The sequence below is a fragment of the Arvicola amphibius genome, chromosome 12 (genome assembly GCF_903992535.2).
Source record: "Arvicola amphibius chromosome 12, mArvAmp1.2, whole genome shotgun sequence".
NCBI lineage: Eukaryota > Metazoa > Chordata > Mammalia > Rodentia > Cricetidae > Arvicola > Arvicola amphibius.
Genome location: NC_052058.2, coordinates 13,330,205 through 13,346,522, shown reverse-complemented (window position 1 = coordinate 13,346,522; position 16,318 = coordinate 13,330,205). Strand labels below are relative to the sequence as shown.

Sequence of the window (16,318 nt, the reverse complement as noted above, 5' to 3'; positions counted from 1 at the left end):
TTGGGGAATCCTGCAGAAGAGGGGGAAGGATTGCAGGAGCCAGGGGGTCAAGGACTACACTGTTGCTCTTTTATTTTTTTTTTTAAATTTTTTTTTCTTTGGTTTTTCGAGACAGGGTTTGATGGAGGAGAGTTATCTGTCTATGTTTCTTTCATTGGTTAATTAATAAAGAAAACTGCCTTGGCCCTTTAAGAGAACAGAAAATTAGGTAGGCGGAGTAGACAGAACAGAATTGTGGGAACAAGGAAGCAGAGTGGGGGAGACGCTTCAGGCAGTCGCCATAGGGAGTCTCCATGCTTCTCCTCTCCGAGATGGACGCAGGTTAAGATCTCTCCTGGTAAGCCACACCTCGTGGTGCTACCCAGATTACTAAATATGGGTTAAAGCAAGATATGAGTATTAGCCAATAAGAGGCTGAAACTATGGGCCAGGCAGTGTTTTAAAAGAATACAGTTTCCGTGTAATTATTTCGGGTGTAAAGCTAGCCGGCAGCCGGGTGGCAGGACGCAGCCCCGCCGCTTCACACTACAAGGGTTTCCCTGTAGTTTCTAGAGCCTGTCCTGGAACTAGCTCTTGTAGACCAGGCTGGCCTCGAACTCAGAGATCCGCCTGCCTCTGCCTCCCGAGTGCTGGGATTAAAGGCGTGCGCCACCACCGCCCGGCTTACTGTTGCTCTTTTAATGTTTGTACAACACCCAGTTTATAATTTTCTTTTTCTTTAATATTTCTTTAATATTTGCTTTTCCTTGTTGTCTGCTGTTATTCGTAAAAGACAAAGAACATATACAAATTACATATTTTTGCATGGACATAGAAATATGTAATAATTGAATGTATAAATTAAACATTTAAATATACGCATCAACCGTAGCACCTCTCACTACTAGGCATATGCTCTTACCCAGAGCTCTGCTCCAATCCAAGTCGAATAATACTTTAACTTGTTAAATTTTATGTGATAGCTTCACTAAGGATCTGAGAGGATTTTAGACAGGTGTACAAGGCTTCATCACAGAGACGGTGCTTGCCTATTGAGCAACATTTGCTACTTCCTCTTTAATTGATATGAACGTGGAAGAGATGAGAACAGAAGGGTCAGGGACTCTGCAAAAAAAACCCACACAGGAAAAGATATGCGTGTGTCTGCTCCGTAGAACTTACATATGGTGGGGCAAGCAGAGGTAATAGCTAAGTAAAAGGAAGCAGGATGATTTTAAACAGAAGGATCTTACAACAGACTGATTTGGGGGTCACTCTCTGCTGCCAACGTGGCACTGAGCAGGTCCCACAGAGGCCTAAAATGGAGAAGTTGAGGAGAGTTGAAGAAAGGTATTAGATCTGTCTCCCATATGAAAATTCTGGACGATGAGCAATCACCAGGTAGACTTCTCAGGCCGTCCTTATGTAGGTCCTCTGAGATTTTTAAGTTAATCGCACATCTGTTTTCGTAACTATTTTTTCTTTTAGTTAGCATTATACAAGGTTTTTTATACAAATTATCATTGAAATTTTAATCTTGACTTTTCATGTTTATTTTACATATTTTAGTTAAAATATAATTATATCCCTTTCCCTTTTCTCTCTGCATCACCTCCAAAGACTGTTCCCTATGACCCCTTCATATCCTCCTCAAACTAACTCTCCTCTTCCCTGGTTCTTACTGTTAAATTTTACCGTGCAAGTGTCCAAATATAGCCTCGGAGAACACTCTTCCTGTTTGTGTATATGTGGTTCAGAGATGACCACTTTTAATCAGAGAACCAGTTAGGGGGCTTGTCCTTGGGAGAGGCTAATCCTAATCCTCCATCTCTCTGCAGTCCTCGGGTGCTAGGTAGTTCCTTGTCCAGGAAAGTGACCTTGTAAGAATTCTTCTCCATCACCATGTTTATCAATATTTGTATTATTCAGATCTTGCTTATTCAGCCATTTTGATGGGAAACTGTTTCACAGCAAACTTCTAGTATTCTGGCTCTTATGATCTTTCCATCCCCTCTCCCATAATGTCCTCTGAGCCATGGATGCAGAAGTGAAATCGGTGTATCCGTGATGTCCCCTGAGCCATAGATACAGATGTGAAGTTGGTGTGTCCGTGATGTCCCCTGAGCTGTAGATACAGATGTGAAGTCGGTGTATCTGTGATGTCCCCTGAGCCGTAGATACAGATGTGAAGTTGGTGTATCTGTTGGAGAAAGGCTCCCTACAATCTGTTGATCTCTGTGTTGCATCCAGTTGTGGTGGTGGGTGTTTGTTTGTTTGTTTGTTTTGATGAGGGGTGAGAGTTTCACTTATCTGTGGAAAAGATTTTGAATGCAGCTAGGAATTAATGCTGGTCTAGCAAAGTGGCAATAGGAGAGTCCCTTCTAAGCTCCATGACCTCACTAGCCTCTGGAAGTTGGCTAGATTCTAGCACCAGGCATGGTTTCTCTCCTGTTGAGTGGACTCTAAGTCCAATGAGATAGCTATTGGTTACCTCCAACATTTTAGGGCCAGTTTTACAGGTATCTTGCCGTGCTGGCCACTGTTGTGGTTCATAGGTGTCACAGTTGAGTAACACTGTTGATTGATTTTCTCCTTTGGCAACTTTATCATATTTTCTGTTAGCATGGATACTAGGAAGGCTTTCAGGCTAGAATAATCAGAAAATATGAGAGACCTGTGTCCTAAGTGCATATGTCGTCAGCAAGTGGGATTTACCTTCACCTCCGAGAGGCAGCCAAGCGGCAACCATAGCCCATATTGATTTGGGAGTCACTTAGTATACCCTAAACATTCCAGAGGAGATTTCTTGTGATTGATTCTGGGGATTCTGGGGATTTTGGTAATTTGTGGCTCTTGTGGGTAGCATTGTCAGCCATGATAGCCTCTCTCTCTCTCTCTCTCTCTCTCTCTCTCTCTCTCTCTCTCTCTCTCTCTCTCTCTCTCTCTCTGTCTCTCTCTCTGTGTATGTGTGTACATATATTTTTATATATGTGCATATGTATACACATACACTTAAATATATTGTTATGTAATGTAAAATAATAAGATTCCTTAGGGCTTCACCAAACAACTTAGTGTGATTCCTCCCTTCTCATCCTTCCGTCTGTACTGAGCTCTCCTCTCCTTAGTTGGATCCCTCCTTTCCATTTTTCCCATTTCTGTTTCACATTGCAAACTAACTGATGTATAAAAAATACATTTCAGATTTTTTAATATTTATTGGGATGCTTCAACTGAGTTCTGCATCTATAAGAGATCTAATGACTTTCACTTACATTTGCTGTTTGCTTTATGTTTTGTTGATGGTTTTGGAGAAAAATTGTTTGGCTTAGCATTTGTTTTTTGGTAATGCAAGACAAAACATAGTCTAGGGAATTTTCTAACTTACTTAACTCTTAATAAACTTATTCCATATAACTCTTATAAATAAAGAATATAAGAAATATTTCTTTTCTTTTCAGGATGAATAAAGCCTTTGTTACTTGGAAACTGAATGTTAAAAGAATTAAGACAGAGAAGAGCAGGTAAACCTTAACATACAATCATACACATCTCAAAAGCAAAATGATTTCAAAACGTAGCATGAACTAGATATATTGAATTTTGATTCAGATTGGGAAATCACATTTTGCTGGTATTTTGAATACATTTAACATCTATTTCTCTTTTCTTCTCTCTGTTGCCATCTTTCTCTGTCTTTTACTTGGTGCTACAAGCAGAACATTGAGTGCTCTGCCACTGAGCTGTGTCCCTGGGTCCGCAGTCTGACCCATCTGTGCTCTGTGAAAGCTAGTTAAATGCTTCCCATAAATGGCAGGATGCCGTTCTGTGGCCACATTGCTGTAACTGCTCTGCTGCGAGTTCCTGCTGAGTTCCTCTGGTCCCTTCATCTTTTTTTTCTTCCCCAAATAGGAATGAAGTAGTCATAGATAACAGTTGGTCCTATTTTGTGTGATTTCAAGCAGCCAAGTGTTTTTGTTGTCTTTAGTAGATTTTATTTTGCTATAATTGTGAACTGAAATGTATTTGTAAGAAATAGTACAGAGAAATCTCCTGTGCCTTTCACCTTCCACCCTGCTGTCAGACTCAAACTTTGTGACTGCAGAATGTTAGCATTAATTAATATGCAGAATATTTCTGTCACTACAGGATCTAATATGTTTGCCTTTATAGCTATCATCACTTCATTGCTTACTGCCTCTCCTTACTCTGTGGTAACTAGTGGTGTATGCTCTAGTTCTGTGGTTTTGTCTTTGAAGGAGCATTCTTGTGAGAAACAATAAAAGTGGGACGCAAGTTCACAGACTCATGATATGGACTATGTGATGATTCTCAGATGTACCGGTGGCTCTAATGGGTCCAATGATAGATGGATAGATAGATGATAGATAGATAGATAGATAGATAGATAGATAGATAGATGATCCAATGATAGATAGATAGATGATCCAATGATAGATAGATAGATAGATAGATAGATAATCCAATGATAGATAGATAGATAGATAGATAGATAGATAGATAGATAGATAGATAGATAGATTTGCCTTTCCCCTGTCCATCATCCTTTAGTAAAGTATGTTATGTAGAAAGAATCATATAACATAAGACTGGCTATTTCACTTAGCAGAACACTCTGGAGATTCACCTCAGCTGCGCATGTATCAATATTTCTTTGGTCGGTGCTCAGGGATGTTCTCTGACACATGTGTACTGAAGTCTGTTCAATCACTTCTCTAGAGATGCACACTTGCATGTCTTCTGGAGTTTGGGACTGTCCTATAAAGCTGCTGTAACATTTGTGTATGCTTGAGCTTCCATTTCTCAGGTAAATGCCCAGGTTAGAACGCTGAGTCATATGGTCACTGTATGCTTGGGTGGTTTTATTGTTTGTTGGTTTGTTTGTTTGTTTGCTTGACACAGGGACTCACTGTATATTCCAGGCTGGCCTAAAATTTACCATCTTCCTGCCTCAGCCTCCTGTACCCTGGGATTGTAGGCCTGCATAAACCTGCCAGGCTGTATTTAGCTTTTGAAGTAGTTGACAAACTAATTTCCAGAATGACTAAGGTATTTGCCGTTCCCACCATCAACTCCGTTTCTTCACAGCCTTGATATTATTTGCGTTGTCACTGTTTTATTTGAGACATTCTGATGGGTGTGCAACAGCATCTCAGCATGTTTAAATTTGTGTTTTCTTAATATTATTAGTAATTTGCATTCCCCTAATGTTGACTATCTCTCTTCATGTGCTTATTGCCATCTGTGTATCCTCTTTATTGAAGTGACTCTTGTAGAAGGAGCTGCGGGCAGGCCTGCTTTTCATCCCGCCCGGCTCCCACATAGCTAGCTTTACACCCAAAATAACAACACACAAATTGTATTCATTTAAAAACTGCCTGGCCCATTAGCTCTAGCTTCTTACTGGCTAATTCTCACATCTTGCTTTAACCCATATTTAGTAATGCATGTAGCACCACAAGGTGGTGGCTTACCAGGAAAGATTCAGCATGTGTGACCTGGCGGCTGGCTCCATGGCGTCTGTCTCAGAGAGGAGAGGCATGGCGATTGCCTCACTTCCCTTCTTCCCAGCATTCTGTTCCGTCTACTCCACCCACCTATGTTCTGACTTATCAGGCCAAGCAGTTTCTTTCTTAATTAACCAATGAAACAACAGATAGATAGAAACACTCCTACATCAGTCTCTTGTGTTACCACACGAGGAATATGGAAGGCAGAGGAGCCGTTCTTCACAGAACAGTTCTGCTCTGACTAATCCAGTATTTAAGGAGCCGCCTTTCTCCCTCTCTGCCTTTTCTCCTGTTCCCATTCTGTCCTTCTTGCCAGCATTGTTGGCTGTAGTTTGTCTTGACTTTGCAATCAATACAGAAAGAGAAAAGCCCTTCTCTGCTTTAGGTAGATGGTAGTTTTTCAGAATTATTTTCCACATTGTTCCTTATTCAGTGAACAGTCCCCTTGTTACTTGGAAAAAAATATTTAGATTTAATAAATTTAGTAAGTTGATGGTACATATAATTCATTTTCGAAATCACTGCTTGGAAATCCAGTTGGAAATATTAACATTCCTTGAAGTCAGTGGCATCATATCACTGGCTTTATTCATCTGGAAGGAGAGCTCAGCCTGTGGACATTTTGCCTTTCAGATCATACTTGTACGGCCACCTTTTCTGTGCTGACGAGCTATTTCAAAGTTGCTTGCTGTATGTAAGAGGCCTCTTTGAAGATGCACTGACCCTCAAAAAGAACAATGAAGACAACCCCTTAGCCATATGCCTTATCAAGGTGGGTGGAAGCATTCCCTGCCAACCGTACTGGTGTGCAGAACTAGGAGTTTTGAATAAGAGAAACAGCAATTTCTCGATCCATATGCCAATCACTGTGGATGATTGTTGCAATAAAGTCGTGGTAAAGAGCATGGCAGTCAATTGTAGAAGTCAACATTTCTGACTGATATTTTAACAGAAGTGACTGAAGCCCAGTATTGCTAAATGCCTCTCTAAAGTGCAAAATTATTTGTAATTAATCATTTCTAATGCATGGCAGTTAGTAGCTATTTGTCCCTTGATATTTTCAATGTCAAAAATTCATCACAAGATGGAATTCAGTGGTGTTGGTTTAAATGCTTTTTTTAAAAAAAGATTTGTTTATTACGTGTACAGTATTCTGCCTGCATGTATGCCTGCAGGCCAGAAGAGGGCACCAGATCTCATTACAGATGATTGTGAGCCACCATGTGGGTGCTGGGAATTGAACTCAGTTCCTCTGGAAGAGTAACCAGAGCTCTTAACCTCTGAGTTGTCTCTCCAGCCTCTGGTATTTGTTTAAATGAATGAATGTTCCTGTTTCAGGATTTTAGGAAAAATGAGTTTACTAGTGGCCTGACTTAATCTCTAGACTGATCTCTATGAGTTTAAGACCAGCCAGAGTTACACAGTGAGAACTGTCTCAAAAAGGAATGAAGAAGAAAGAGGAGGAGAGAGAGGAAAAGGAGGAGGAAGAAGAGAGAAAGAGAGGAAAGAAAAGGGAAGGGAAGGGAAGGGAAGGGAAGGGAAGGGACGGGGCGGGGAGGGAAGGAAAGGAGAGGAGAGGAGAGGAAAAAAGAGGAAAAGAAAGGAAAGGGAAATTAGGAAAACTAATAAAAATTAGGATAGCTAAGCAGTTTGGAAAATCTGTAAGTCTGTGCCTGAGACACGGTAGGCAGCAGTGCTGACCATGACAGACAGGCTATTAGGGTTCCCTGGAGACTTCAGGTCCTGTCAGCTTTCTCTCAGAGCATCAAGATGACAGAACTGAGAGAGAACAAGCTTTGTCCATGCTGACAGAATAAGGCAGGGATTTTGGATTATGTTTAGCATTTAAGAGTGGAGTCTGGATTTTTTGAAAGGCATTTTGGGTGCTTGATAAGGAGTCAGGTATTATATCTTGTCTACGGGGAGAGTGAGACAGAGTAGATGTCTGCATTGTTGACTAGTGTCTCAGTTACCCTGGTGCCAAGTACACTGGGGACTGTTGCCAAAGCGAGCAATGATTTAGAGTCTCTGGGTGTGCTTGTTTAGAGACATTTCTGGTTTGAAAAGAAATTAGCAGTGCAGAAATAATGGAGTTAACAAACTAATTAGTATGTTATTAATTAACACAGGCATAAAATAATATTGGCAGTGAAACCATGAATGAGGAGGGATTTTTGAGGTATTTTACTTGAAAAATTAGTATCTAATAATCAGACAAGGGACAAAGAGGAGAAAATGAGTCAATTCACAATAGTACAGCTGGATCCCAGGCTTCTTTATTTGAAGCGATGACATCCAGGTGTAGTTGGTTTATTTTACTCTTTGGGAGCCACCCAGTTCTTATTTATCAGTGCCCAACCTTAGCTTGGCTTCATTCTAGACATTTTTCTAACTTAAATTCACCCATTTTTCTTATTCTATGTTTTGTCTCTGGACTTTTTACCCTTCTTTATTCTATGTGTCTGTCTCCCCTTTCACACTCCTGACTGCTTGTGTGGCTGGCTGGCTGGCCCTTGAGTCCTCCTCTTCTCCTTTTCTTGCTCCTCCCTCTTTTTCCCTTCTGTAGCCTAGATTTCTTCTTCTATTTATTCTGTTTATTCTATCCCATCTATCCTTTTTCCTGTCTAGCCATTGGCCATTCAGCTATTTATGAGACCAATTAGGTGGTTTAGACAGACAAAGTAACACAGCTCTACAGAATTAAAGAAATGCAACATAAAAGAATGTAACACATTTTTGTATTATTAAACGAGTGTTCCACAGCATAAATGAATATAACACATTAAACTAATATTCCACAACACCTAGGGATAAAGAGGTCTGCATATTTATTGATGAAAAAAATTTTTTTTGGTTTTTTGTTTTTTTTTTTTTTATTTTTTGTTTTAGAGACAGACAGAGTTTCTCTGTAGCTTTGGAGCCTGTCCTGGAACTAGCTCTGGTAGACCAGGTTGGGCTCAAACTAACAGAGATCCACCTGCCTCTGCCTCCCAAGTGCTGGGATTAAAGGCGTGTGCCACCACCGCCCAGCTCTTGATGAAATGTTTTGTGACAAGAGAATTAACATGGCACAGAAAAATAAGAAAATGTTGAAAGAAGAATGAGTGGGAGCACATGCTTGAATGGATTATGACATTCTGTGTTACAAAAAAAAAAAAAACCAAAACCTAATTGTTTAGTTGCTGGAAATTAGTCCCTGTGGGATTCCCAATAATATATAGCAGTTATTTAATTTTAGCTTGTGTGTGTTTGCATTATTCTCTGTGTGTGTGTGTGCATGCGCGCGTGTAAAATCTCAATCATTTGATTTTACTAATAAAGACACAGGAGCCAGATGCTGGGGTGAAAGCCTGCTAGCTCAGAGAGGCAGAGTAAGCACCCAGCTGACCTTCCTCCTCCACTGACATTCCAGAAGCTTCTCTTTTCTTCTCCTCCATCTTAAATAAGACTCATCAAACTCAATGTTCTTCCCTTCCACTTCCTGTGTACCTCTCTCTCCATCCTCCTCACTCCCTCTTATTCTCTATAGTTTTTTCTTGTCTACTTCATGTCAGTTGGTTACTTGTTCCTCCTCTTGAACTATGGTTGACTTTATTTAATCCTGTTCACAATAAGTAGAAAGCTCTTGGATTAAAGGTGTGTGCTAGAGCTGGACTACACCATAACTAGAAACAGGTTTTCCAGTAAATAACACAATCTTAGGGTTCACACTGTGATCAAACACCCTACAACACATGATCATGCATGTGTGTGGAGACCAAAGATGCATGTCTGGTGTCTTCTATTGGTCCCCTTAGTTTTTGAGAAAGTGTTTTTCCCTGAAGTCAGCATTCAGTGATGGGCTAGACTGGCTGGCCAGCAAGTTCCAGGGACTCACTGCCCTATCTGTGCCTCCCCAGCACGAGAGTTACAGATAAGCACCACACCAGCTGTGTGTGCCGGGGCCCCGAACCCAGGTCCTCACCCTGTCGCGGCGGGAACTTTACCCAATGAGCCTCCTCCCTGGCCCAGCTCTATCCTGGGTCTCATGTTCAGTGCTTTTCAGCTAACAGATAATTGATATTCAGAAAGCAAAAAGTAAGTTTGGAATTAGTGTGATTCCCTCATTTCATAGACAATACCTTAACTTTCTGAATTTTAAGGAAATAAAATTTTTAAGGTTTCTGTTCCAGAAATTTTAGCTATGGTTTAAAATAATGCTGTATTTTCCTTTTATTAAGATTTAGTTATGATGGACATAATGTGCATGGCTCTAATCCCAGCTCTTGAGAGGCAGAGGCAGGCAGCTCTCCATGAATTTCAGGCCAGCTTGGTCTAGAGAGTGAGTTCTAGGCTAGCCAAAACTACACAGTAAGACCCTGACTCAAAAAATAAAAACAAAAAGATTTAACTGCATTTAACTATGAGTATTTAAAATGGAAGAACATTTAAGCCATGGTATATAAAGCATGAAGTATATAAAGGAGAAATTATAAGCTATGCTCTTCAGTGTGCCATGGAAAGGTGATCATATGCCTTGTCTCTTGCTCTTTGTAAGTGATTTTCCTTTTTCAACCATGCACTACTTACTGCCATTTCATTAGCTGGACACTTCCCGAACTTATGCTCTGGACAAGTTTTGTGAAGAGCAGATACAGCAAGCCACCCAGGCACTAGTACAACTCGAGGAGATCAGGACTAAGGCAATTGCGGAGATAAAAAGTAGTCTTAAAGGTAATTCTGTGAATTTATCTGTCCTGTCACTGTGTGCTGAAGGAGCATCCCAAATTGCATTCCTGAAAAAAGTACTGGAAATGGGCAGTTAACTAACCAGTCAACTGGTATCACATTTACTGTGTCTAAGAACCTTTGAGGGCATGATGCAAAACGCAAATTGTAAATGTATTTGTACATGTGTGAGTGTGTGAACTATAGCATTTCTATGTAATCAAGATGCCTCCCATCTAGCCTGAGGTGACATAGCAAGAGACCCTGATTAGTGACAAAGTTCTTAGTGTCCCAGAGATAAAGAAAACACCATTGCTCGGGAGCAACGTCTAGATGAAGTGAAACGTCACTGAGGGTTTTATAAAGAGAACTCAATAATGCAGTGAACACTGTCCACTAGGCTTTCTTTCCCTGTGTGTACCGTTAGAGCCACTCACCTGCCCGTTCATTCCCATCTGACTTCCAGATGGACCTGCCTCTGAGACTCTGAACTTCACTGGCTCCAGAACACACAAGGACTCTCTCTTCTTGACAGATGTTTAAATGTAGTGTAAACATGATGTCAAATATTGATGAAAGTTGATGATAAAATTTAGTTTTATATACTGTCCAGGCTGATTAGAATACTATAAACAGCAAATCACCCGCATTAACCTAGGGAAATGCCATGTTTCCCAACTGCTTTATAAATTATAGGTTGCAGAAAAGAAAGATATCAAGGAATACTTTGAGTCAAAACCATCTGAAATCGACACAATGCATTTTAAACTGCCTCAGTATCGGTTTTTATTAGAAACAAATTTGAAGTTTTTAAGGCTGATTGATTACCTGTTTCAAGAACTCATTCGCCAGCTCATGAACTCTGCGGTCAGCCAGCTTTTGGAAGTATTCATTGGTTCTGCAAGGGTGCCCTTTTCAAAGGAAAAGATGAATGAAAGTCTCATGAAGTAAGTGACACATTTTAACTAATAAAGGGAAGTTATATTCTTGTAATATATTACTAATTATGGAGGAAATATCTAAGGATTAAAGTTAGACTTTGAAAATCTCCCATGTAGCAAATAACTTACAATCACTTCTGAATTTCTCATCAATAATACCTTAATATTGTTCATGAATTGAAGAAAAGTTTCTATTTTTTCTTTAAATTCTGAGTAGATCTTGTTCCTGTATAAAATGCTCACTAAAATTTGAATTTAAATTGCATGATTTAGCCTAACAAAATTTGAATAAATTCTTTAGTTTCCTCATGTGGAAATAAAGCTGAAATGGTAATAATGGCTATGGCATTATGCTGCTAACACAGGTAAACGCCTGCTAGATGGGAGCTACCAGTATGGGATCTGTATCTCCCTGTATTATAACAATCCATTTTCTATAATAACTAATGATGGTGAGCATTTTTTCACGTGTTTGTTGACCATTTGTTTTCACTGGGGAAATGTCTGTTCAAATTTGCCTTCCATTTTTTAGTCAGGCTATCTGACTTCTTATATAAGGTTGTATGTGTGTTTTGGATTCCAGGCATCATCTTTCCACTTTCCTTGATGGTCCTTAGAGCACAAGAGTTTTACATTTGATTTGGATATGGTGGTACATACCTGTGATCTCTGCATTCCAAAGGCAAATGCAGGTGGCTACTAAGTCAAAGGCAGCCAAGGCTGTAGAGTGAGTTCCAGGCTAGCCTGTTAGGGAATGAGACCTCAGAAGGGAGAGAAAAAGGAAAAGGGGAGGAGAGAAAGAGGAAAGAAGCAAAGAAAAAGAGGAAGACGGAAGAACATTAATTTTTATAAAATCTGCTTTTTTTCCTCTTTGATTGATCTTTAGATAATATCCCAGAAATCATTGCCTAACCAAGGTCATAAAGATTTATGTCTTTTCGTCCTGATGGGAGTCTAAGATCATTTTCATATGGTCATTCCATTGTCCCAGTAATATTGTTGAAAAGAAAAAAATGTTTGTTTCTTCATTGAATTCTTTTGGCAGTTGATAATCCAGCCTGCCATAAGAGCATAGATGTATTTCTCAGCTTCATTTATTTGAATGTCGATCTTTATGTCCGTATGTTATGACGGCTCTCCTCTGTATTAGGAAATCATCAGTCTCCCAACATTGCTCTTCCTGTTGTTTCCAATTTTGTCTTGTCCGTTCTATATGAATGTGCCAATTTCTGAAAAGAAAAAATGACAACTGAGATTTTTGTAGATGTTGTATTGAATCCATTGGAAGATTATAATAATTGTTTTTACTTTAAAAATCTTATCATTTCTCCCTTATTTTTCCTCCCTTCAGTCTCTCACATGCCTCTCTTTCAAATTCATGACATTTTTCCTTAATTGTTGGTGTGTGTGTGTGCGTGTGTGTGTAACTGAATACACAGATACAATCTGCTCAGTTCATATGCTACCTGTGTGTATATTATCGTCGGGCTGACCACTGGATGTTGGGGAAAGACCTAGGTAAGGCCATTTCTCCAGCTCAGTATTCCCCAGTGCCCTTGGTTCTTGTCAAAGTTGAGGCTCCAGGAGCTTCCCCCCTTTCATGTTGGCATGCCTGTCGGTGTTTTTATTCCTGTCGTGTTTCGGTAGCCATGCTGAGGAGACTTCATGGGCACAGCCCACTTCTCTCACGTTTCTAGGAGACACAGCTTCACAGCAAAGTTCGTGCTCTTCTGACTCTGAAAACCTTCTCACCCACAGTGGGCCCTGAGCCTTGGCTGCCAGATTGGGCTGTAGACGAATCAGGGGACTGGGCAGCTCACGTTCTCTTGTCCTCTGAATTTTAAGAAAATCCTGAGAGAGGATGCTTTCTTGTCAGTTCCAGCTCAGATCCTCTGGGTTCTGTGTCTAGGGCGCATGTTGTCTTCAACAATAGGGACTTAGCTTCTACCTGTAGAAAACAAGCAAGAGCAATGATGTTTTAAGAGTCTCTTGGACAACCCTGACCAACAACTCAAGGGGGTCTCCTCATGCCTGATGTTGGTAGTTTTGTTACATGTTCTGTGGCTCAAAGAGGAGCATTGTCAGAAAAGATGGGATAATTTTATTTAAACCATATATCTGTACAGAGAGAGAGAGAGAGAGAGAGACAGAGAGAGAGAGACAGAGAGAGAGAGACAGAGAGAGACAGAGAGAGAGAGAGAGAGACAGAGAGAGACTGAGAGAAACTATTATGTCAGGTAAATAGATAATAATACGATGCCTTATGACTTTTTCAGACATCCTTACTGTTGCTTCCACCCTCCACCTTATGTATTTTCCTCCCCCCACAATTGAGCCACACATTCTCCCCATTTCACATTTCCAATCATTTGTGCCGTGTCGTTGTCCTCTCTGCTGATCCTCTCCCACACAGGGATCCCCCTGCACTTCCCTGGTTTCTGCAGTTTACTCTAGGTGACTTTAGTCACATCTAAAGACTAGGAGCACGGAACAGCAGATGAGAGAGAACATGCACTATTTGTTTCTTTGGATCTGTTACCTCACTCAATATACTTTTTAGTTTGTCTATCTGTCTGAAATTTTCATGGTTTTATTTTGCTTTGTAGCTGAATAATATTCCACGGTGCATTCATACTACATTTTCATTATCCATTTGTTGGATGACATTTAAGCTGTTTCCATTTTTTAGTTACTGTCAGTGGAGCAACAGTGAGCATGGCGGATCAAGTATTGGGGAGTAGAATGTTGAGTCCTTCAGGCATGTGCCGAGGAATGGTAGATCTGGGTCATGTAATAGACTTATTTTTAGCTTTCTGGGAATTGTCCACACTGATATATTGATTTTTGCCATTCTGACTTGGGTAAGATGAAATCTCAAAGCTGTTTCAATTCACATTTCCTGACTTGCTAGAGACAATGAACTTTTCTTTTTGAGTTGTTTCTTAGCAATTTTTATTTCTTCTTTTGATAATTCTTTTTTTAGAGAATTCTTTTTTTAGAGAATTATCAAAAGGTCATTTTTTTAAAATGGACCAATTATTTGTTTTTGTTTGTTTGTTTTGCTTTGGGAAATTATTTTTTTAAAAATCTAGACTAGATTTAAAGAAACAATCATCAAGGACATAGGTGCTAGACACAGGCCAACCAAGAGGCTAGCTTTAAACGTACGCCTTAGGACCATGAGGGACTTTATCACTATCCTACTTCACTTTAGGCTATGGCTAACACAGCTGTTAGCCATTGACCTAGCTTCTGCACCCACAAACCATGGCACAGGTAGCTTAGTCTTGCAAGGCCCCAGTTGAAGGACCAATCCATGTACATGTAGATCATTCTTTACAGTAGGCACCCTTGGCCAACGAGGACCCACATATGGCCTCAATTCAAGCTCCATGACAGACTACCTTCACTGTGTGTGAAATGGGTTTCACACCTTAAAAACATGGCTACTTCAGCTGTTAAATCCTAATAATGATTGGTACACAGCTCCATCCCACCCTCTACACGCAGCTGAAAATGGTGGACTAGTGGCAGAACGGTGCAGACTAGCTACTGTTGACTGTATTGTCCATTAGATGAGTTAGCTAATTGTCACTTAGTTTACATAGTAAGAAAATTATAAATTGTCTACTGCAAAAACACAGCAAAAAATATTGGTTTGCCCCTTCCCATCTCAATGTCTTTATTTGCTATGGTTCTCTTTGGGGTGTCACTTTTTTCTTCATCTAATTTTGTTGTTTGGCTGAACCTAGAAACCTGTCCATTTCTTTTAGGCTTTATAAGTTAATGGAGTATAGGTTTTCACAGTATTTTCTTACTTGAATGGTGATGATGCACACCTTTAATCCCAGCACTTGAGAGGTGGAAACAGAAATTTCCGAGTTTGAGCTAGCCTGGTCTACAGAGTGAGTTCCAGAATAGCCAAAGCTACACAGAGAAACCCTGTCTCAAAAACAAAACAAAAAAAGCAACACAGTGTTTTCTTACAATATTTTGAATTCCATTGGTATCTGTTGTTATGTCTCCCTGTTTATTTCTGATTCTGTTCATTTGGGCTATCCTCTCTTTGGTTAGCTGAGCCAAGAGTCTATCAATCTTGTTTATCATCTCAAAGAATCAGCTCTTAGATTTGTGGCTGTTTTTCTCTTTATTTCTATTAAGTTTGGTTCTGATACTTATTATTTATTGCTATCTAGTGGGTTTCGTTTGTTCTTGTTTTTCCAAGGTTTCGAGTTGAATCACTAAGCAATTCATTTGTTTGTGCTTGCTGGTTGTTTTAAATGTAGGCACTTAAAATTATAAATTTCCTCAACAGAGTATATTTTTATTTAATACAGAGTCTAGTGAAATGTGAGACTCTTGAAATATTTTATTATTCAGTATCTTTGCGTGGGATTCAGTAAGACCTAGGAAAGAAGATTTATTGCTCAGGGTCCCATTGGCTGTTACAGCTGAGGATTCCATGACATTCTGTATACTCCTTTTTTTCATTTTGAGGAAAGATCTCACTATATACCTCAAGGTTTACTTTAAACTCATTATATAACCTAACTTGACCTGCTGTGGGATAATACTCTTGTACACTGTAAAGATTTGTCATTCTTATTAGTTTACTAAAATGCTGATTGGACAGTAGTCCGGCAGGAAGTATAGTTGGGGCAACCAGACTAGGAGAATTCTGGGAAGAGGAAAGGCAGAGATGCTGTCACCAGCCAGATGCAGAGGAAACAAGATGAGAATGCCTTACTGAGCAAAGGTACCAAGCCCTGTGGCTTAAACATAGACAAGAATTAGGATTTATGAGTTTCTCTTGAGGAACCATATAGACTGTGGATTAGGTTATTGATTAAGGAAAACAAAGAAACTAGGTTAACTCAAATTCTTTCAATCTTAGTGTTGGGAGAGATACGTTCATGGGCTTCGGTGTACATCATAACTGAAACAAACCTTTAAATAATTGCTTACGGTTAGGTAAAGATGTTTTTATCAATGGCTTTGAGGCAGAAAATCTTGGGGAACAATTTAAAATTTAGAAAGGCACATAGTTGAGTGAGGGACTTGTTGAGGTCAAGAAACAAGAATAAACACAGCCTGGTTAATATCAGCTGACATGCTTTTCTTGCTAGGATGGATTGGTAATCAAAGGTGATGATTAATTCC

At 39.8% G+C, this 16,318-nt stretch overlaps 1 protein-coding gene across 1 annotated transcript in view; it reads left to right on the top strand.

The window, feature by feature from the left end:
* The window catches only part of Dnah14 (dynein axonemal heavy chain 14), a 215,082-nt gene that overhangs the window by 7,836 nt on the left and 190,928 nt on the right, over positions 1-16,318 (top strand). The window contains 5 exon segments of the mRNA XM_042054001.1: positions 3,441-3,503; positions 6,144-6,282; positions 10,094-10,243; positions 10,914-11,164; positions 12,076-12,098. Coding sequence (XP_041909935.1) covers positions 3,441-3,503; positions 6,144-6,282; positions 10,094-10,243; positions 10,914-11,164; positions 12,076-12,098 — 626 coding nt within the window.